The sequence below is a fragment of the Ranitomeya imitator genome, chromosome 4, assembly GCF_032444005.1.
Source record: "Ranitomeya imitator isolate aRanImi1 chromosome 4, aRanImi1.pri, whole genome shotgun sequence".
NCBI classification, from domain to species: domain Eukaryota; kingdom Metazoa; phylum Chordata; class Amphibia; order Anura; family Dendrobatidae; genus Ranitomeya; species Ranitomeya imitator.
This window is the reverse complement of record NC_091285.1, coordinates 53,367,543-53,383,302: the sequence shown is the minus strand read 5'-3', so window position 1 is coordinate 53,383,302 and position 15,760 is coordinate 53,367,543. Positions and strand designations below refer to the sequence as shown.

Genomic DNA, 15,760 nt, shown 5'->3' with positions numbered 1-15,760 from the left:
ACGCACAAGGATGATAAACAGAGAAGAAAAAACAACACATTTTTCAACAACGATAAGTTTTTTTCAACCCTATGCTTCTCTCACAAGACAGTGTTCGTTTGTAGCTGAAAATTTCTGTGGCAGACTTGGCCTCCAATACATGAAAACTCCATAATGAAACAATGATAAAATCCGTGTAACATCCTAATCCCGTTTTACATGCAGTTTCAAGACACAGATTTGGTGGTAGATCTTTCCCTACAAAGCACTGAAATGGATCAAATCATTTGAAAAGCCACACATACACGAACATGCTGCAAGTCTGAAAGCTCTCCACTACTGGTGGCTTTCAGCACCATGAGATATCATCAATGTGCTTACAGCCGTCGCTCACTGTGGCTGTAGCCACTCCAGGAACAGGTATCGCTCTATGACTGAAAGCCAGCAGATCACCGGAGAAATACTTTTAGTAAACAAAAAACTGGAAGCAAATGGGTTAATCTGCGCTGCCGAGAACTAGAGTTGTCCCAGTTGATAAACATGTCATTGATGTAGCGTTCGTGGAAAATAATATTAAAATTAGTATCATAAATGTTCTCAGACACCCCCAAAAATAAGTAAGCATAACTTGGAGTTACTGTCGAGCCCATCGCTGTGCCATGAATCTGATTATATATTTTTTCAAGAAAAGTAAAATAATAGTTTTTCAGAATAAAAGAAAGCCCCATCAAAATAAACTTTATTTCTATTGCATGGAAATCCTCTCATCAATGGGAAGAAAATGTTTAAAAACAGATGATTCCCAAGTTTTGTGGAATATTGGCGCATAGGGATGACACGTCCAAGGTTAAAAACAAGTATGAATCATTCCAAGGAATATTCCATCATGATCACATGATCTTTTTGACCCCGTTTTTACATGCCTTTCCTTGAACTCCTTGTCTATTTATTTCTGCTCATGCGGATTGTGACTATATCGTCGCTTGTCCTGATGAAGAACTTGTAAAACTTGCAAACGTATTGACGAATAAACTGCTTATACTTGGATTTAGCATCTCTTCAGTTTTTTTTCAATGGCAGCACAAATTAATCATTTGCTTCCATTTTTTTGCTTTCCGATTATCCTCGTGGGTCTGCAGCAGCTTCAAACTATAATCAGTGGCTGTTTGCATACAACCAGACCAGTTAAGCACCATTGTCCGTGTTCCTTTAACATTTTAATCCAGATAAGACCCTATTTGAGGTTTTTATACTTTCCAGTATTCTTCCATTCATTGCACTTTCAGTAAAGCATCCAGGCAACGTTGGAATGATATTAACCTGCAGATTAATTCTACATATGCAAGTCAATAGAGCTTGGGGACATGACAGATTCCCTTTAAAACTGCCTAGTTTGTACCTGTAATAGACACAATGTTGAGATCAGTACCATTATGCTGCCTTCAGAGAGGTGGTGCCAGATTCCCTTATAGGGAAGTTATAAGTTACAGATAGAATATGGGATAACCTGCTGATTACTAGAGGTATGACCACCCAACGATCCTGAGAATGGAACTCTGCAACCCCAAGAACAGAGTTCTGCAGACCGGTCCTGAATGGAGCAGAAGTGTGCATGCATGGCCCTCCTTTCATTGTCTATGGGACTGTCAAGCACATAGCTCAGCCATTTTAGTCAATAGACAAAGAATGAAACGGAGGCCACACATGAACACCTTCGCTACATGCTGGATGACGGCGCAGAATTTTGTTCTCGGGATTCCACAGATGTGGGATAACGTTATTTTATTCCTTTAAAGGGAACATGAAACTAGGAGAAGTAAGTTTTGCCCAAGAGCATGCTAAAAGTACTACTAGGGTTCATCAGAGCAGTGCTGGAGATGTGGAGTTACAATCTTCTGGCTACTGGTCTGCCCATTGTTCTTGGACTGACATCACCCTTTCGGCACAGGCAGCTCAGATATAAAGCGCACAGTGGCATAAGTGCTTGGACACTTTACTCTACAAGACTCCTTCACCGACCTAAAAACTCCTGGGGAGCTTTGAATACTTAGAACAAACTGAAATAAAACCTTATTTTAAATGAATGGCAGTCAAGGTGCTCATTCCAACATGCGATGAAATCGGACGAGTGCAATCCAATTAAAAAAAAATCGGATTGCATTCGGATTAAAGGGAACCTGTCACCCCCAAAATCGAAGGTGAGCTAAGCCCACCGGCATCAGGGGCTTATCTACAGTATTCTGTAATGCTGTAGATAAGCCCCGATGTATCCTGAAAGATGAGAAAAAGAAGTTAGATTATACTCACCTGGGCAGGCGGTCCGATCCGATGGGCGTCGCGGTCCGGGGCCTCCCATCTTTATAGGATGATGTCCTCTTCTGGTCTTCACGCTGCGGCTCCGGCGTACTTTCTCTGCCCTGTTGAGGGCAGAGCAAAGTACTGCAGTGCGCAGGTGCTGGCCCTCTCTGACATTTCCCGGCGCCTGCGCACTGCAGTACTTTGCTCTGCCCTAAGCAGGGCAGATAAAATGCGCCTGCGCCGGAGCTGCAGCGTGAAGACAAGAGGACGTCATCAAAAGAAGATGGGAGGCCCTGGACCGCGACGCCCATCGGATCGGACCGCCCCACCAGGTGAGTATAATATAACCTCTTTTTCTCATCTTTCAGGATACCTCGGGGGCTTATCTACAGCATTACAGAATGCTGTAGATAAGCCCCTGATGCCTGTGGGCTTAGCTAACCTTCGATTTTGGGGTGACAGGTTCCCTTTAATGTTATTCTATCATTGTGTGTTCATCTGCAATTTTTTTCCAGCTCAAATCGATCACGATCGGACTGGAAAAAAAATAAAAAATTGCAGTATGCAATTGGCAATAGATGTCACTGGGTGGGAGAAAAAAAAAATTCAATAAAATTAAAAATAAATAAATTAAAAAAAAATAAAAAATAAAAAAATCGCACATTACTTTTACATACCAATGTCCTTAGAAAAGCCGGCAATTCATCCGCCGAGTAGAGTAAAATCATAGCGGGACCCAACAGGATAGAATAGATAGATTACACACAGTACAAACACATAGAATAGAAAGATAAAAAGATGTCAATGACACATACAATTAGTACAGTGTGTGTGCAGCTTACTGTAAATGTATTTAATTAGATTATTTTTCTGAAAAAAAAATGACGAGGGCTCCAGAATAATTTTCTTAACCAGCAGAGGGAAAGCCGATGGCTGGGGGCTGCTGTTTATAGCCTGGGAAGGGGGTAATACCCATGGAGCTTACCAAGCTATTAATATCAGCTCACAGCTGTATATTTAGCCTTTACTGCCTATTAAAATCTCCCCACACCCCTATAAAAAAAATGGCATAGAGTCCCACTATAATTAATAATCAGCAGAGGCTAGTCAGACAGCTGCGGGCTGATATTAATAGATTAGTAAAGGGCCATGGATACTGCCTCCACCCCTCCCCTCAGGCTAAATACATCAGCTCTCAGCCGCCCCAGAAAAGGTGTACCTATAAGATGTGCCAATTCTGGCACTTAGCTCCGCTCTTCCCTCTTGCCCTGGAGCGGCGGCAAAAGTAGTAATAGTTGGCGGGGTTGATGTCACCTTTGTATTGTTAGGTGCCATCAATGTTGTGAATTCTGTTATCGAACTCCCTCCTGTGGTCATGAGTGGTACTTCGGCGAGTTCTGTCCATGGACTCCCTCTGGTGGCTGTGAGTGGAGCTGCTGCTTCTGAGGTTCCTTCCACAGGTGACGTAGTTTATTCTTTGGCTGGCTGTTCTATTTAACTCCACTCAGATCGTTTCTCCATGCCAGCTGTCAATGTTCTTGTACTGGTTCAGTTCGCTCTTGGATCTTTCTGGTGACCTGTCTACTCCAGCAGACGCTAAGTCCCTGCTAGTTATTTATTTGTTCATTGTTTCCTTGTCCAGCTGGCTATCATGATCTTGCCCTGCTAGCTGGAAGCTCTGGAATGCAGAGTGGTACCTCCGCACCGTGAGTCGGTGCGGAGGTCTTTTTGCACACTCTGCGTGGTCTTTTTGTAGGGTTTTGTGCTGACCGCAAAGATACCTTTCCTATCCTCAGTCTGTTTAGTAAGTCTGGCCTCCCTTTGCTAAAACCTGTTTCATTTCTGTGTTTGTGACGTTCATCTTAACTCAGTGTCAATATATGTGGGGGGCTGCCTTTTCCTTTGGGGAATTTCTCTGAGGAAAGGTAGGCTTTATTTTCTATCTTTAGGGCTAGTTAGCTCTTAGGCTGTGAAGAGGCGTCTAGGTCTTGTTAGGTACGCTCCACGGCTATTTCTAGTTGTGTGATAGGATTAGGGGTTGCGGTCGGCAGAGCTCCCACTTCCCAGAGCTTGCCCTGTGTGAGTTTAACCATCAGGTCGTTCCGGGTGCTCCTAACCACCAGGTCCAGAACACATCAAGCCCCGAGGTTAGTACTAGAGAGGAGTCAATAAGACGCCCCCTTACTAACCCCATAGTCACACTGTATAAAAACACACACTCAGAATAAAGTCCTTTAATTGAAAGAATGACACAGACTCCTTTAATAAATCTTAATTAAACCATACCTATGACATTGTCCATTCCAGTGAAGCCATTGTCCCCTGTAAGAGTATTAAAATAATAAACAACAATATTCCTCATCTGTCTGGGGAGAAGATAATAATCCATTTGTCCCACGACGGGTCTAGCTCTGCTACATCAAGATGGCAGGCTGTATGGCTGCATGATGCGACTATTCAGAAAAATAATCATTTGTACAGTAAGCTGCACACACACTGTACTAATTGTATAGGTCACTGACCTCTGTATATCTATGTATTCTATGTGCATTTACTGTGTGTAATCTGTTATATCCTGTCGGATCCCGCTGTAATTTTACGGTACGTGGCTGCTGAAATGCCGGCTCCTCATCTACCATATATCTATCTCTATACATATATATGTACTTTGAAGAATATTTCCCTTGAAAATGGTGTGTAAATGACAGAGAATTGCTCTATGTAAAAGTTCATATTAAAATCACATCGCATTCGGATGTAAATCGGATGCTAGGTGTGAAAAATCAGATTGTACACAAGCATGACACTCATCTGACTTTGCAGGAACAAAATCGGACCAATTTTAAAATTGCTAGTGTGTCTCGGGCCGAATAATGAATGTCAGTGCAATGCCGGGTCCACCTGATCGTTACCGTGGCTCTTTGCTCTGTGGGTCTGCCCTATAATCGCACAGACCACCCATCTAATAAATATGAAGTTCAGGATGGATTCTTTTTTAGGGTTACATCAGAAAACTGGCATAATTCGAAGAATAATCTTTCCATTGTCAGCCACGATAAGCACAGAAGCTGGAAACAATCATAATTAATGTCGTATACAAATTGTTAATTGAAATGAGTAACTTAGTAACTCCGTCCTCTTCACTTTTTTATTTTACATCATATAAAATGTCACTGTTATCACGACTGATTGTCATCTGCTCTGTTTGCCAGAATACTCTCTCGGCCAAAGTACAAAGCATCTAGTTACCGCAGGATTTTATTATAGCCTTCTGCCAAATCTTATCTGGCCCTTATAAAATAAATAAACGGAAAATGAATTCTGACAGTACAAAATTAGTGCAGAAAACTCAGATGTCATCTCCAGTGCCACTGCAATTCGAGCGATGTCGGTGCCGTTGTCCTGGAGCTCGCTATACGCTAATGGGCCAGTTCACTCGCGCTTCCTTAGGATGAAACGGATATCCGGAAGAAGTGAGAACTGCTGCTCCTCACTGCTTTCCTCTGAATGGAAAAAAATATACGGCAAATGGATCTCAAGATTACCAAGCACAATACTAAGTGTCGACCAGAGTGGTGTAAGGCAGTGAAGTAACGGAAGTGGGTTTTTTGGAGTATGTTATTTATTGTGGAATGTTTTCGGACGGCCAACTGTATTGTATTCCCTGAGATAAACCGCCAGCCAGCGTGTCTGTCGGCAGCTTTATCACAGAAAACACAGGAGCACTTGACCGAGGGAGGGCAACTGCGTATGGGAGGGTTGGCTGAGATGGAGAAGCACGGTTCGGCCAACAGCCATCTGATGTGTACGACCAGTCTAAAAGTTTTGGGAAGATCATGTCCTATTTCAGCAAAGTCCCCTTTCCAGAAAGAGAGCACCATAAAGACGTGATTTGGTGTAGACGGACTTCTTTCCATTTATATAGAAGTGTGTGCTGCAGAGAAAAAAGAAGAAACAGCACATGCTAACTATGGATGCCCTGCCGCTGCTCTGTCCTGCTGACCAGGTCCTCCACCAGTCTCCTCTACTCTACCAGTGTCGCCGATGCATGACCGCTAAAGCCAATCTAGCACTACAGCACTGGTGCATCGTTAGCGGTGGGGATCACTGAAAACCTGCAGCGGTTACATGAAAGAAGGAGAAGAGAACGGCAGGGAACCTGATCAGAGGGACGGAGGTGCTGCAGGCCATCCATCGGTAAGCGCGAGCCATTTACTTATTTAGCCTCTGTGATCCTGCAGGTCACAGAAAATAGCTAAGGATTTCCACATCCAAAACTGGTTCCATTATTATCAGCATATTAAAATGCATATTGTGAAAAAATATTGTGAAAATCCCTACATCTTATTTTTAAACTGCAAGGACAGAGATGTTTTCGCAAAAAGTGCTGACATGGGGTCGGACTGATCCACCCAAGCATAATCTAGTAAAATCAGCCATAATGGGGTCGAAAGGCTCCGATGGTGATAGGAACCAATGGAGCCGATTATAGGAATTGCTTCTTCTTATTTCATAAATACCCAGCTACACCGTGCTGACGGTACGACTTGAGCATGCAATTCGCATGCGGATTTTCTTAGCCGATGGATGGATACTCATGTAATTCTTGTGGTGGACAGTGATGGTCTTACACCTGGAAACCCTTCCTAATAGAAGTCTCTTATTTGGATATGTGCCGGTCACATTTGTATCTTCATTAACAACAATAGAAGAAAATTACGCATATCCAAGCTGCCATTGAAAAACCGGTTTTTACGTACCGGTAATAGGATTTTACAGAGTCCACGACAGCACCCATACGAGAGAGGGGATCCGCCCACCATCTGGACAGGAACCTACAGGATTTAAAGGGGCGGTCCCCCTCACCACTCCAGTTTGTGTTTCAGAGTATAAGGGACACCGCCATTGAGTTAGTACACAATCATTAATACTTAAACATTACTAAATACCATCACCTTCTAGAGAGTGACAATTAAAAGCACACCTTCCAATAGAGTGCAGGAAACCAGTGATTAACTACGGGGGGGGAATGTGCGGGTGCTGTCGTGGACTCTGTAAAATCCTATTACCGGTACGTAAAAACCGGTTTTCCTATCGCCACGACAGCACCCATACGAGAGACTTTAAAAGACCAATCACCTGGGAGGGACTACAGCACTAAGTACTGAACGGCCAAAGTCTAAATTGGCCTTACATGATAGATCAAGACGGTAATGATTATAAAAGGTGGAAGGAGATGACCATGTTGCCGCCTTACATATCACGTCTATGGAGACGTCCGTTCTCTCCGCCCAGGATGAGGCCATGGCTCGGGTGGAGTGGGCCTTGATGCCTTCTGGTGGAATTTGACCTTTGGCAGTATAGGCAAGGCATATCGCATCTCTGATCCATCTGGCAATAGAGCCCTTTGTTACGCTCGCCCCCTTCCTTGGATTCTGAAAGGAAACAAACAGAGCCCTACTCTGCCTCCAAGGTTCTGTTTTGTGCAGGTATTGTAATACTGCTCTTCTAACGTCTAGCATATGACATTTCTGCTCCTCTGCTGAAACTGGATTATCACAAAATGATGGTAAATATATTTCTTGACTTCTATGGAATTTAGAAGCTACCTTTGGCAGATATGCTGGATCCGGTTTTAAAACTAACCTATCCTGAAAGACCATTAGATAAGGAGGGTCTACCGACAACGCTTGCATATCACTCACTCTTCTAGCAGAAGTCAAGGCCACTAGCAGAGCCGTCTTTAAAGTTAAATTTTTAATGGAGACAGAATCTAATGGCTCAAAGGGGGGTTCTGTTAAAGCATCCAAAACCAAATTTAGATCCCATGGCGGTAATCTAACAATATGTACAGGGTTACTACGTTCCATAGCTCTCATGAATCTAGATACCCATCTATTTCCTGCCACATTGCTATTATATAATGCCCCCAGGGCAGATACCTGAACTCTAAGGGTATTTACCGCCAAACCCAATTCTCGGCCTTTCTGCAAGAATTCCAGAATAGCCGGAATTGGAATTTTATCCGTAAAGGGCTGTTGATAAAAGGCAAGGAATTTTTTCCAGATTTTACAGTAAATTTTAGTAGTGACTTCTTTCCGGCTACTTAAAATGGTAGATATTAAAGCGTCAGAAAAACCCCTCCTTTTTAATAATTCCCCTCTCAAATTCCATGCCGTCAAATGCAGAGATTCCACATTCGGATAACGAAATGGACCCTGAGAAAGGAGTTCCGGACTCACCGGCAACACCCAGGGGTCGGTCACGGACATTGCCCTGAGTAAGGAGAACCATGCCCTTCTGGGCCAGAAGGGGGCAATTAGGATTACTCTCGCCCCCTCCTTCCTGATCTTCCTGAGAACTAGAGGGATCAGACATAGTGGGGGAAATGCGTAGGCTAGAGGGAAATCCCAATGAATCTGAAGGGAGTCTACTACAGAAGGTTTGTCCGCTACCCGAAGGGATGCAAACTTCTTGGTTTGTCTGTTTTCCCTCGTAGCAAACAGATCTATAACAGGTAACCCCCAGAGACCCACTATCTGTTTGAAAACTAGCCGATTTAGGACCCACTCTCCCTGACGCAGAGAATGACGGCTGAGGTAATCTGCCTCTATGTTGTGTTCTCCTCGTATGTGAACCGCTGACAGAGAATGAAAATGAGCTTCGGCTATGTTGAATATGTCTGCGGTGGTGATCATCAGAGACTTTGACCTCGTTCCTCCCTGATGGTTGAGATATGCGACCACTGTCGTGTTGTCCGACTGAACTCTTACATGCGAGCCCCGCAGGAACGGTAGCCATCTGAGCAGGGTATTTTTTACTGCCATAAGCTCCTTCCAATTTGAGGATGTTTGGGCCTCTAAGAGAGACCATTGTCCTTGAGCCCAAACATCTCCTATGTGAGCTCCCCATCCTATTGGACTGGCATCGGTTGTGACCGTGTTGTCTGGAACTATTTCCCAATGTACCCCTTTTGCCAGATGTTCCATATTTAGCCACCATTCTAGACTCTTTAGAGTGGTGGTAGATAGCTTGAGTCTTCCGCTTAAGTGACCTTGAAGACTCCTCTCTGTATCCAGGACCTGGGCTTGCAATATCCGAGTGTGGAATTGAGCCCACTGAACAGCCGGTATGCATGATGTTAACGATCCCAATAGGGACATTGCGTCTCTTAAGGTCAGATCCGGTTTCTTTATCACAGCCCTGACTTTGTGTATAATCTTCTGCTTCTTTTCCTCTGGAAGAAAACACAGCTGATGTTCTGAATTTAGCAAAATACCCAGGAAAATCTGATTTGTTGATGGGTTTAGTTTTGACTTCTCTAAGTTGACCAGCCAACCTAGGTCCTGTAGGGAAGATATTATACAGTTTAGGCGATCTTTACACTGAACAAACGAATTACCCACTACTAGGAAGTCATCCAAGTAGGGTATAACTAATGTATCCTGTTCTCTGATATGAGCCATTACTTCCGCAATGACTTTAGTAAACACTCTTGGCGCCATAGATAATCCAAATGGCATTGCCGTAAACTGAAAGTGCCTGACCTGATTGTTTAAGCACACCGCCATTCTGAGGAACCGTTGGTGATCTTCGTGAATGGGCAGATGGTAGTACGCATCTTTTAGATCCAGGACTGTCATATAACACCTGGGAAAAAGAAGTTTAGTCGCTGATTTAATTGATTCCATCTTAAAAGCATGGTATTGTAGGAATTTGTTCAGTTTCCGTAAATTTATGATGGTTCGAAAGGAACCATCAGGTTTGGAGATTAAAAATAAAGGGGAATAGAATCCTTCCCCCTCCTGCTCTTTTGGAACCTCTACAATAACTTCTTTCTGTCTCAGTGTCTGAATCTCTTTTTCCAGGGCCTTCTGTTGGTCTAAGGAACCAGGGGCAGTCAATATATAATAATTTGAAGGTTTTTCCCGGAACTCTAATCTCAATCCTGACCTAATTATACCCAGGATCCAATTACTGGAAGTTATTCTGGCCCACTGAGTATAGAAATGTTTTAGTCTGCCCCCTACAGGAAGATTTGAATTAACGATAGTTTCGCCTACGTCTTGAGGAAGATGATGTATTGAAGTCTGAACTTCTCTTCTTCGGCTCTGGTGCCTCCCAATTTCGGGCTGAGTAGGGTCTCCGGTACGGGAAGCGTCTCTTGAAGGTATTCCTAAAGGTGGGATTGAACACTTTAGGAAAACCTCTATTCCTATCCTCAGCCTTAGCTAGGATGTCATCTAGCACCGGGCCAAATAAGTACTCACCCCTGCATGGAATGGTACATAGTTTAGCTCTAGCCTGTGCGTCTCCTTTCCAGGTTTTAAGCCATAAAGCCCGCCGGGCAGCATTTGAAAGTCCTGCTGATCTGGCCGCCAGTTTCAAGGAATCCACCGAGGCATCCGCCAAATACGCCACACCATCCCGAATCTGGGATAGTGAATCCAGCAACTTATCACGAGGTATTTTAGTTTTAAGCTGCTCCTCCAGCTGGGCTACCCAGACCATAACTGATCTGGCTGTGCAGGTACCTGCGATTGCTGGTTTAAAAGCACCTGACGATGCTTCCCAAACTTTTTTAAGAAACATGTCTGCTTTCCTATCCGAAGGGTCTTTCAGAAGACCTACATCCTCCAGTGGTAAGGTGCCTGATTTAGATGTGGAGGCCACAGCCGCATCCACTTTAGGTATTTTCACCCACTCTGCTAGGACTTTATCATCAAAAGGGTACCTTCTCTTTGCTGATGATGGTAGGAAACCCTTATCCTGTTTGTCCCACTCACGCTTAATAAGGTCCTTCACAGTATCTACCACAGGAAACGATTTACGGCTTCTCTGGCACAACCCTGCAAACATTAAGTCCTGGGTTGACCTTGGCTCTTTGTTCTCTACAACCCCCATGGTTGTGCGAACTGCCTTAACCAGTACGTCCATTCCATCTACTGAAAAACAAGGTCTCCCTTCTTCGTCCGAAGAGGACGGTGATGATGAACGTGAGCATTCACCATCCTGCAACGACGGACTGGATCCTGGTGATACTTCCCTGGATCTCTCATGCCGACTGCTTCTAAGGGAACAATCAATTTCCTCCCTTATAACTGCTCTGAGATCTGATGCACGAAGGGGAGCCTCTTCTTCTAAGGTCTGGCAAATTTTGTGTCTTCAGGTTTCTTGGTGGTGTGTGAACATGATCATACAGACTTGTTCACTGTGCAAGTAGCCCATGTGTTCCTGTTTCCATAATTGTTCTCTTGTGTCTACAAGACTGGGGAGTTCCACCACTCCTCTTGGGCTATCTGCACAAAAGCTGTTCTACCCTGTATGCACACATGGATTTTTCCTCTCTGAACCCTGTTCACACAGGTTATATACAGATGATCAGGTTTTTAAATACATCAGATAGGGATTGCATACATTAGTTAGGACTGCTCTGATAAGGGTATACCGTGAAGATTGGTAGAGCAGCTTAGTATACATTTTTTGCAAAAAACGTATCAACCAAATACCCTGTTTTTTACATCTTTTACTAGCACTTGCAGATTACTGCAACATTTTTTCAAACTGAGTGTTTTTGGTTTTACTATTCTCTTTTGTGTCTTCTGGCAAATACAAGTTTGGCAGAGCCTTTTCTGATAACTATCAGGTAAGGGAACTGTACATAGGGCACATTGCCTGTGCTTAGATTTGGCTGATTTCTTTGCCTAAAACAAAGCACAATGACAGACAGACTATATCAGCTACCAGGTGATTTTCATCATGACACTCACCAAGGCTGAACTGAGCAGTACCGGTCTCTGAGGGGAATCCGTATGTGACGTTGAGGCACCCGCATGCTGCTGCCCCCGTACCACACTGCTGCTGCTTTTGGAGCGGCTGCTGTCGCTCTTCTTGCGCTGGTCAGGCACCTCCACCTGAAGGTGCTCTGTGTCCGCAACCGAGGACATTTCTTTGCCGCACGTTGCTCTGCAGCCTCTGCCGCTTAAAACCAGCAGCCGCGCCTCCTCCCCCAGCCTCCCCCGGAAGTCCTACCTTCCACTTCCGGGTCATCGGTATGAAGGGACGCTGAGCCAGCCGCGCTCACGCGACCCAGGGCGGCACTGCCCGACCCCTGGGATCGCATCCATACGGCCAGACGAGGAGGGGTCTGAAAAAGAACACCCCCGACGCTGCTTCCAGAGTCCCCGATTCTGCCGTTCTCAAGGATACCGCGCAGAGGCCTGGTGGACCTGGGTAAGAGACATCCTGCAGGGTCCTACCATCCGGACAGGAACCCAAACTGGAGTGGTGAGGGGGACCGCCCCTTTAAATCCTGTAGGTTCCTGTCCAGATGGTGGGCGGATCCCCTCTCTCGTATGGGTGCTGTCGTGGCGATAGGAAAACAATGGATATCCATGGGAGAACATGAAGCCGAAAATTGCATCAAGTCTCCAAAGCAGGAGCTGATTCTTGTACTCGATCCCCACTGTGGCTCTCAGAAGGGGTCAGAATTGGAAATCCAGTCTTTATAATGTTCATACGGTCTAAGTAAGTCTCCAGGAGGGCGTTTAGGTACTGGTAAACAAGTTCTGTAAAAGCGTTTCCTCTGCTTTTTTAGGACCACTTGTCTTCACATCACGAGGCAGACAAATGGTCTACTAGAGGATTCAAGGTTTGATAGAGCCATCATAGTTTGCGGCCATGATACCACTCAGTACTCCATGTATACAGCTGTTTTATGTTGCACTTGCCTGTAAAGGGTAAATGGAGTCATGAATGCATGGGGGTAAACCTGTAGGAGAAAAGGATTTAGAACAAAGTATAAGTAGCGCTCACGATCCAAAGGAATAGATTTGCCAACAGGCCCAATTTTGATGACAATTCCAGCAACCAAACTGCAAAAAAGGTACATGTACTACCCCAAAAATGGGGGTCTGAGGTTGTTTAGGGCTGGTGCCTAAATATCTTGGTGTGTTGGAAAGGAAACTGCTACTACTACTACTTGTACTACTTGTCTGGGAATTAATAAGTGATGACCGCTTTTGTATTGTTGTATGAAATCAATGGGGTCTAACACCCCAAAATCTTCCCAATCAGCTAAAAACTGATCTGACAGAAGCTGGATATACTTGATGCTTATTTCAGGGGGTCGGGGTGTCAGGTGGTGGACTCCCATTTATTTCATATTGATAATCTATCCTGAGAATAAATCATAGATTGTTAAGACGACTGTCAATCAGCATGACGCCCCACTGACAGAGCAGAGAGAGGCGGAAGACAATCTGATGCCCTGTTGACGTGTCATCAGTGGAAACTGCTGAACTGGCTGCAGGAGCGGTCTGTGACTGCTCTGTGCCGAAAGAGATCGGCGATGGTCACAACAGGCATGTACGGTAGGTAGCAACTACCTGCTTGTTAGTTTTAGGCCCATAGTAAAAAAGATAGCCCTGGATAATCCCTTTAAGGAAAACAAGAGAACATTTGAAAGTTGTAAATGAGCCCAGATATGAGCGTCTAGTTACTTTCACAGGCAATATATCACGTCGGACCATTATTTGGCTTCCTGCGGTGTTACACATTAGTCATGAGGACCCACCTACCTGCACTCACTGGTTTCATTCTTTCCGCGATGCCAGTCTCTCTTCAGGTATTGACTCGCCAGCCTCTGTAAAGCCTGAAGGGCACAAAAACAGCAAGTTGATAAATGTCCTGTGTCTGGCCGTGGGGTTTACAGGCACATATTGCTTTTTTAACATTGCCCCGCCACATTTAGCACTTGCACTTCGTGCACACATTCCAGTACCAGTCCGATCTGTGCCAACAGACACAAGGGTTAGAAATGCTCGGACAAATATTAGTTCTAGCCAAAAGGGATGTGTGCGTGAGCTGCCAGTAACATAGTTCACACAGGAACACGACTGACCCGTGACCACAAATGTGGATGCATTTCAGCAAGATGAAAATCAGCCCTGTACGCCAGAAACATGATAACGGAGGGGACCTGCAAACCTGATCTACATCTAGAGAGCGCGCGGCAGCTCACAACCTGCTACCACATCTTTTTCGCTAACAATAATATGTATGAAATCAGTAAATTATGTTAATAATTCCCAAAAGACCTCAATGATTTAATATGTTTCCCATATTTTTGGACAGAAAAACACAATTACGGTATTTTGGTTTAAAAAAAAAAAAATTAAACTCTGCACTGACACTAAAGGTTCCTACAGTGGGTACGGAAAGTATTCAGACCCCTTTACATTTTTCACTCTGTTTCATTGCAGCCATTTGGTAAATTCAAAAGAGTTCATTTTTTTCACATTAATGTACACTCTGCACCCCATTTTGACTGAAAAGAAACAGAAATGTAGACATTTTTGCATATTTAATAAAAAAGAAAAAAAACCTGAAATATCACATGGTCATAAGTATTCAGACCCTTTGTTCAGACACTCACATTTAAGTCACATGCTGCCCATTTCCTTGTGATCCTCCTTGAGATGGTTCTACTCCTTCACTGGAGTCCAGCTGGGTTTAATTAAACTGATAGGACATGATTTGGAAAGGCACACCTGTCTATATAAGACCTCACAGCTCACAGTGCATGTCAGACCAAATGAGAATTATGAGGTCAAAGGAACTGGCCAAGGAGCTCAGAGACAGTATTGTGGCAAGGCAACGTAGACAAACTACAGCAACAAGGAGAATATTGTACAGCAGGGTTCAGCTGCCTGGATGTGAATCAGTTCTGGAGTGAGGCGAAAGACTTGTTAGAAAGCTCACCACAATTTTCTATGTTTACTTCTGCCTGCTCCTCACCCCCCATATGGTATAATGTGCGGGGTATGACAATGCAGTGAGCCTGCAGTCCATCTTCTCTGGGCAAGATGAATTACAACGGTTTTCGAAAGAATGACAAGTTCAGGAGGTGAAGGGGGGAGAGGAAAAAGTGTAATATATCTTATCAGAGAAATCAGGTCCTTCTCCTCGTATCTGTCAAAGTTTCTTACAATCAGATATACTATTTCAGCAAAGTTTGTAGAAAAGTACAGTTTTTTTCTACACTATTGCATTGACGTTAGTGATGACTATTCTACCCATACCCTGACAGTATTACCTACTACCTTTATTTAACTATGGTCGAGGTCCATGAGAGCCACCAAGCCCTAGAAGGGCTAAAATAAGTGGGTGGCATGAAGTACAGGGTTCTCTATGTATTAATTAGGAATATACGGCACATTGACCCCTGCTTGTTCGGTAACAGTGGAGCTGCTGTGAAGGCCTTAGTAGGGGGCCAGAAGACATTAGCAGGAAACCCCTTTCTCAGAGTAGACTTACTCCTAGGCTTAAAAATTTAAAGAGACATCCTGCTCTGCAAACCACATCTGGCTGAGGAAACCAATAAACCTTACTCTTTAGTCGTCTTATTTTCTCACATGTGGCGACATGACAGAAACTGACATTTATGGGGCTCTAGTAACCGAGACCTCCACTCACTTAGTGC

General features: G+C 44.2%; 1 protein-coding gene across 3 annotated transcripts in view; it reads right to left on the bottom strand.

Annotated features, from left to right (window-relative positions):
- FCHSD1 (FCH and double SH3 domains 1) overlaps positions 1 to 15,760 on the bottom strand; it is a 130,131-nt gene that overhangs the window by 77,273 nt on the left and 37,098 nt on the right. For 2 of the 3 annotated variants that reach the window (XM_069763636.1, XM_069763635.1), the window contains one exon: positions 13,857 to 13,930. Coding sequence is in view for 1 of the 3 variants with exons in the window: in XM_069763635.1 (XP_069619736.1) it covers positions 13,857 to 13,930 (74 nt within the window). In the remaining 2 variants the exon portion in view is untranslated. The remainder of the gene's footprint in view (positions 1 to 13,856; positions 13,931 to 15,760) is intronic. The other variant, XM_069763637.1, reaches the window with a different exon arrangement.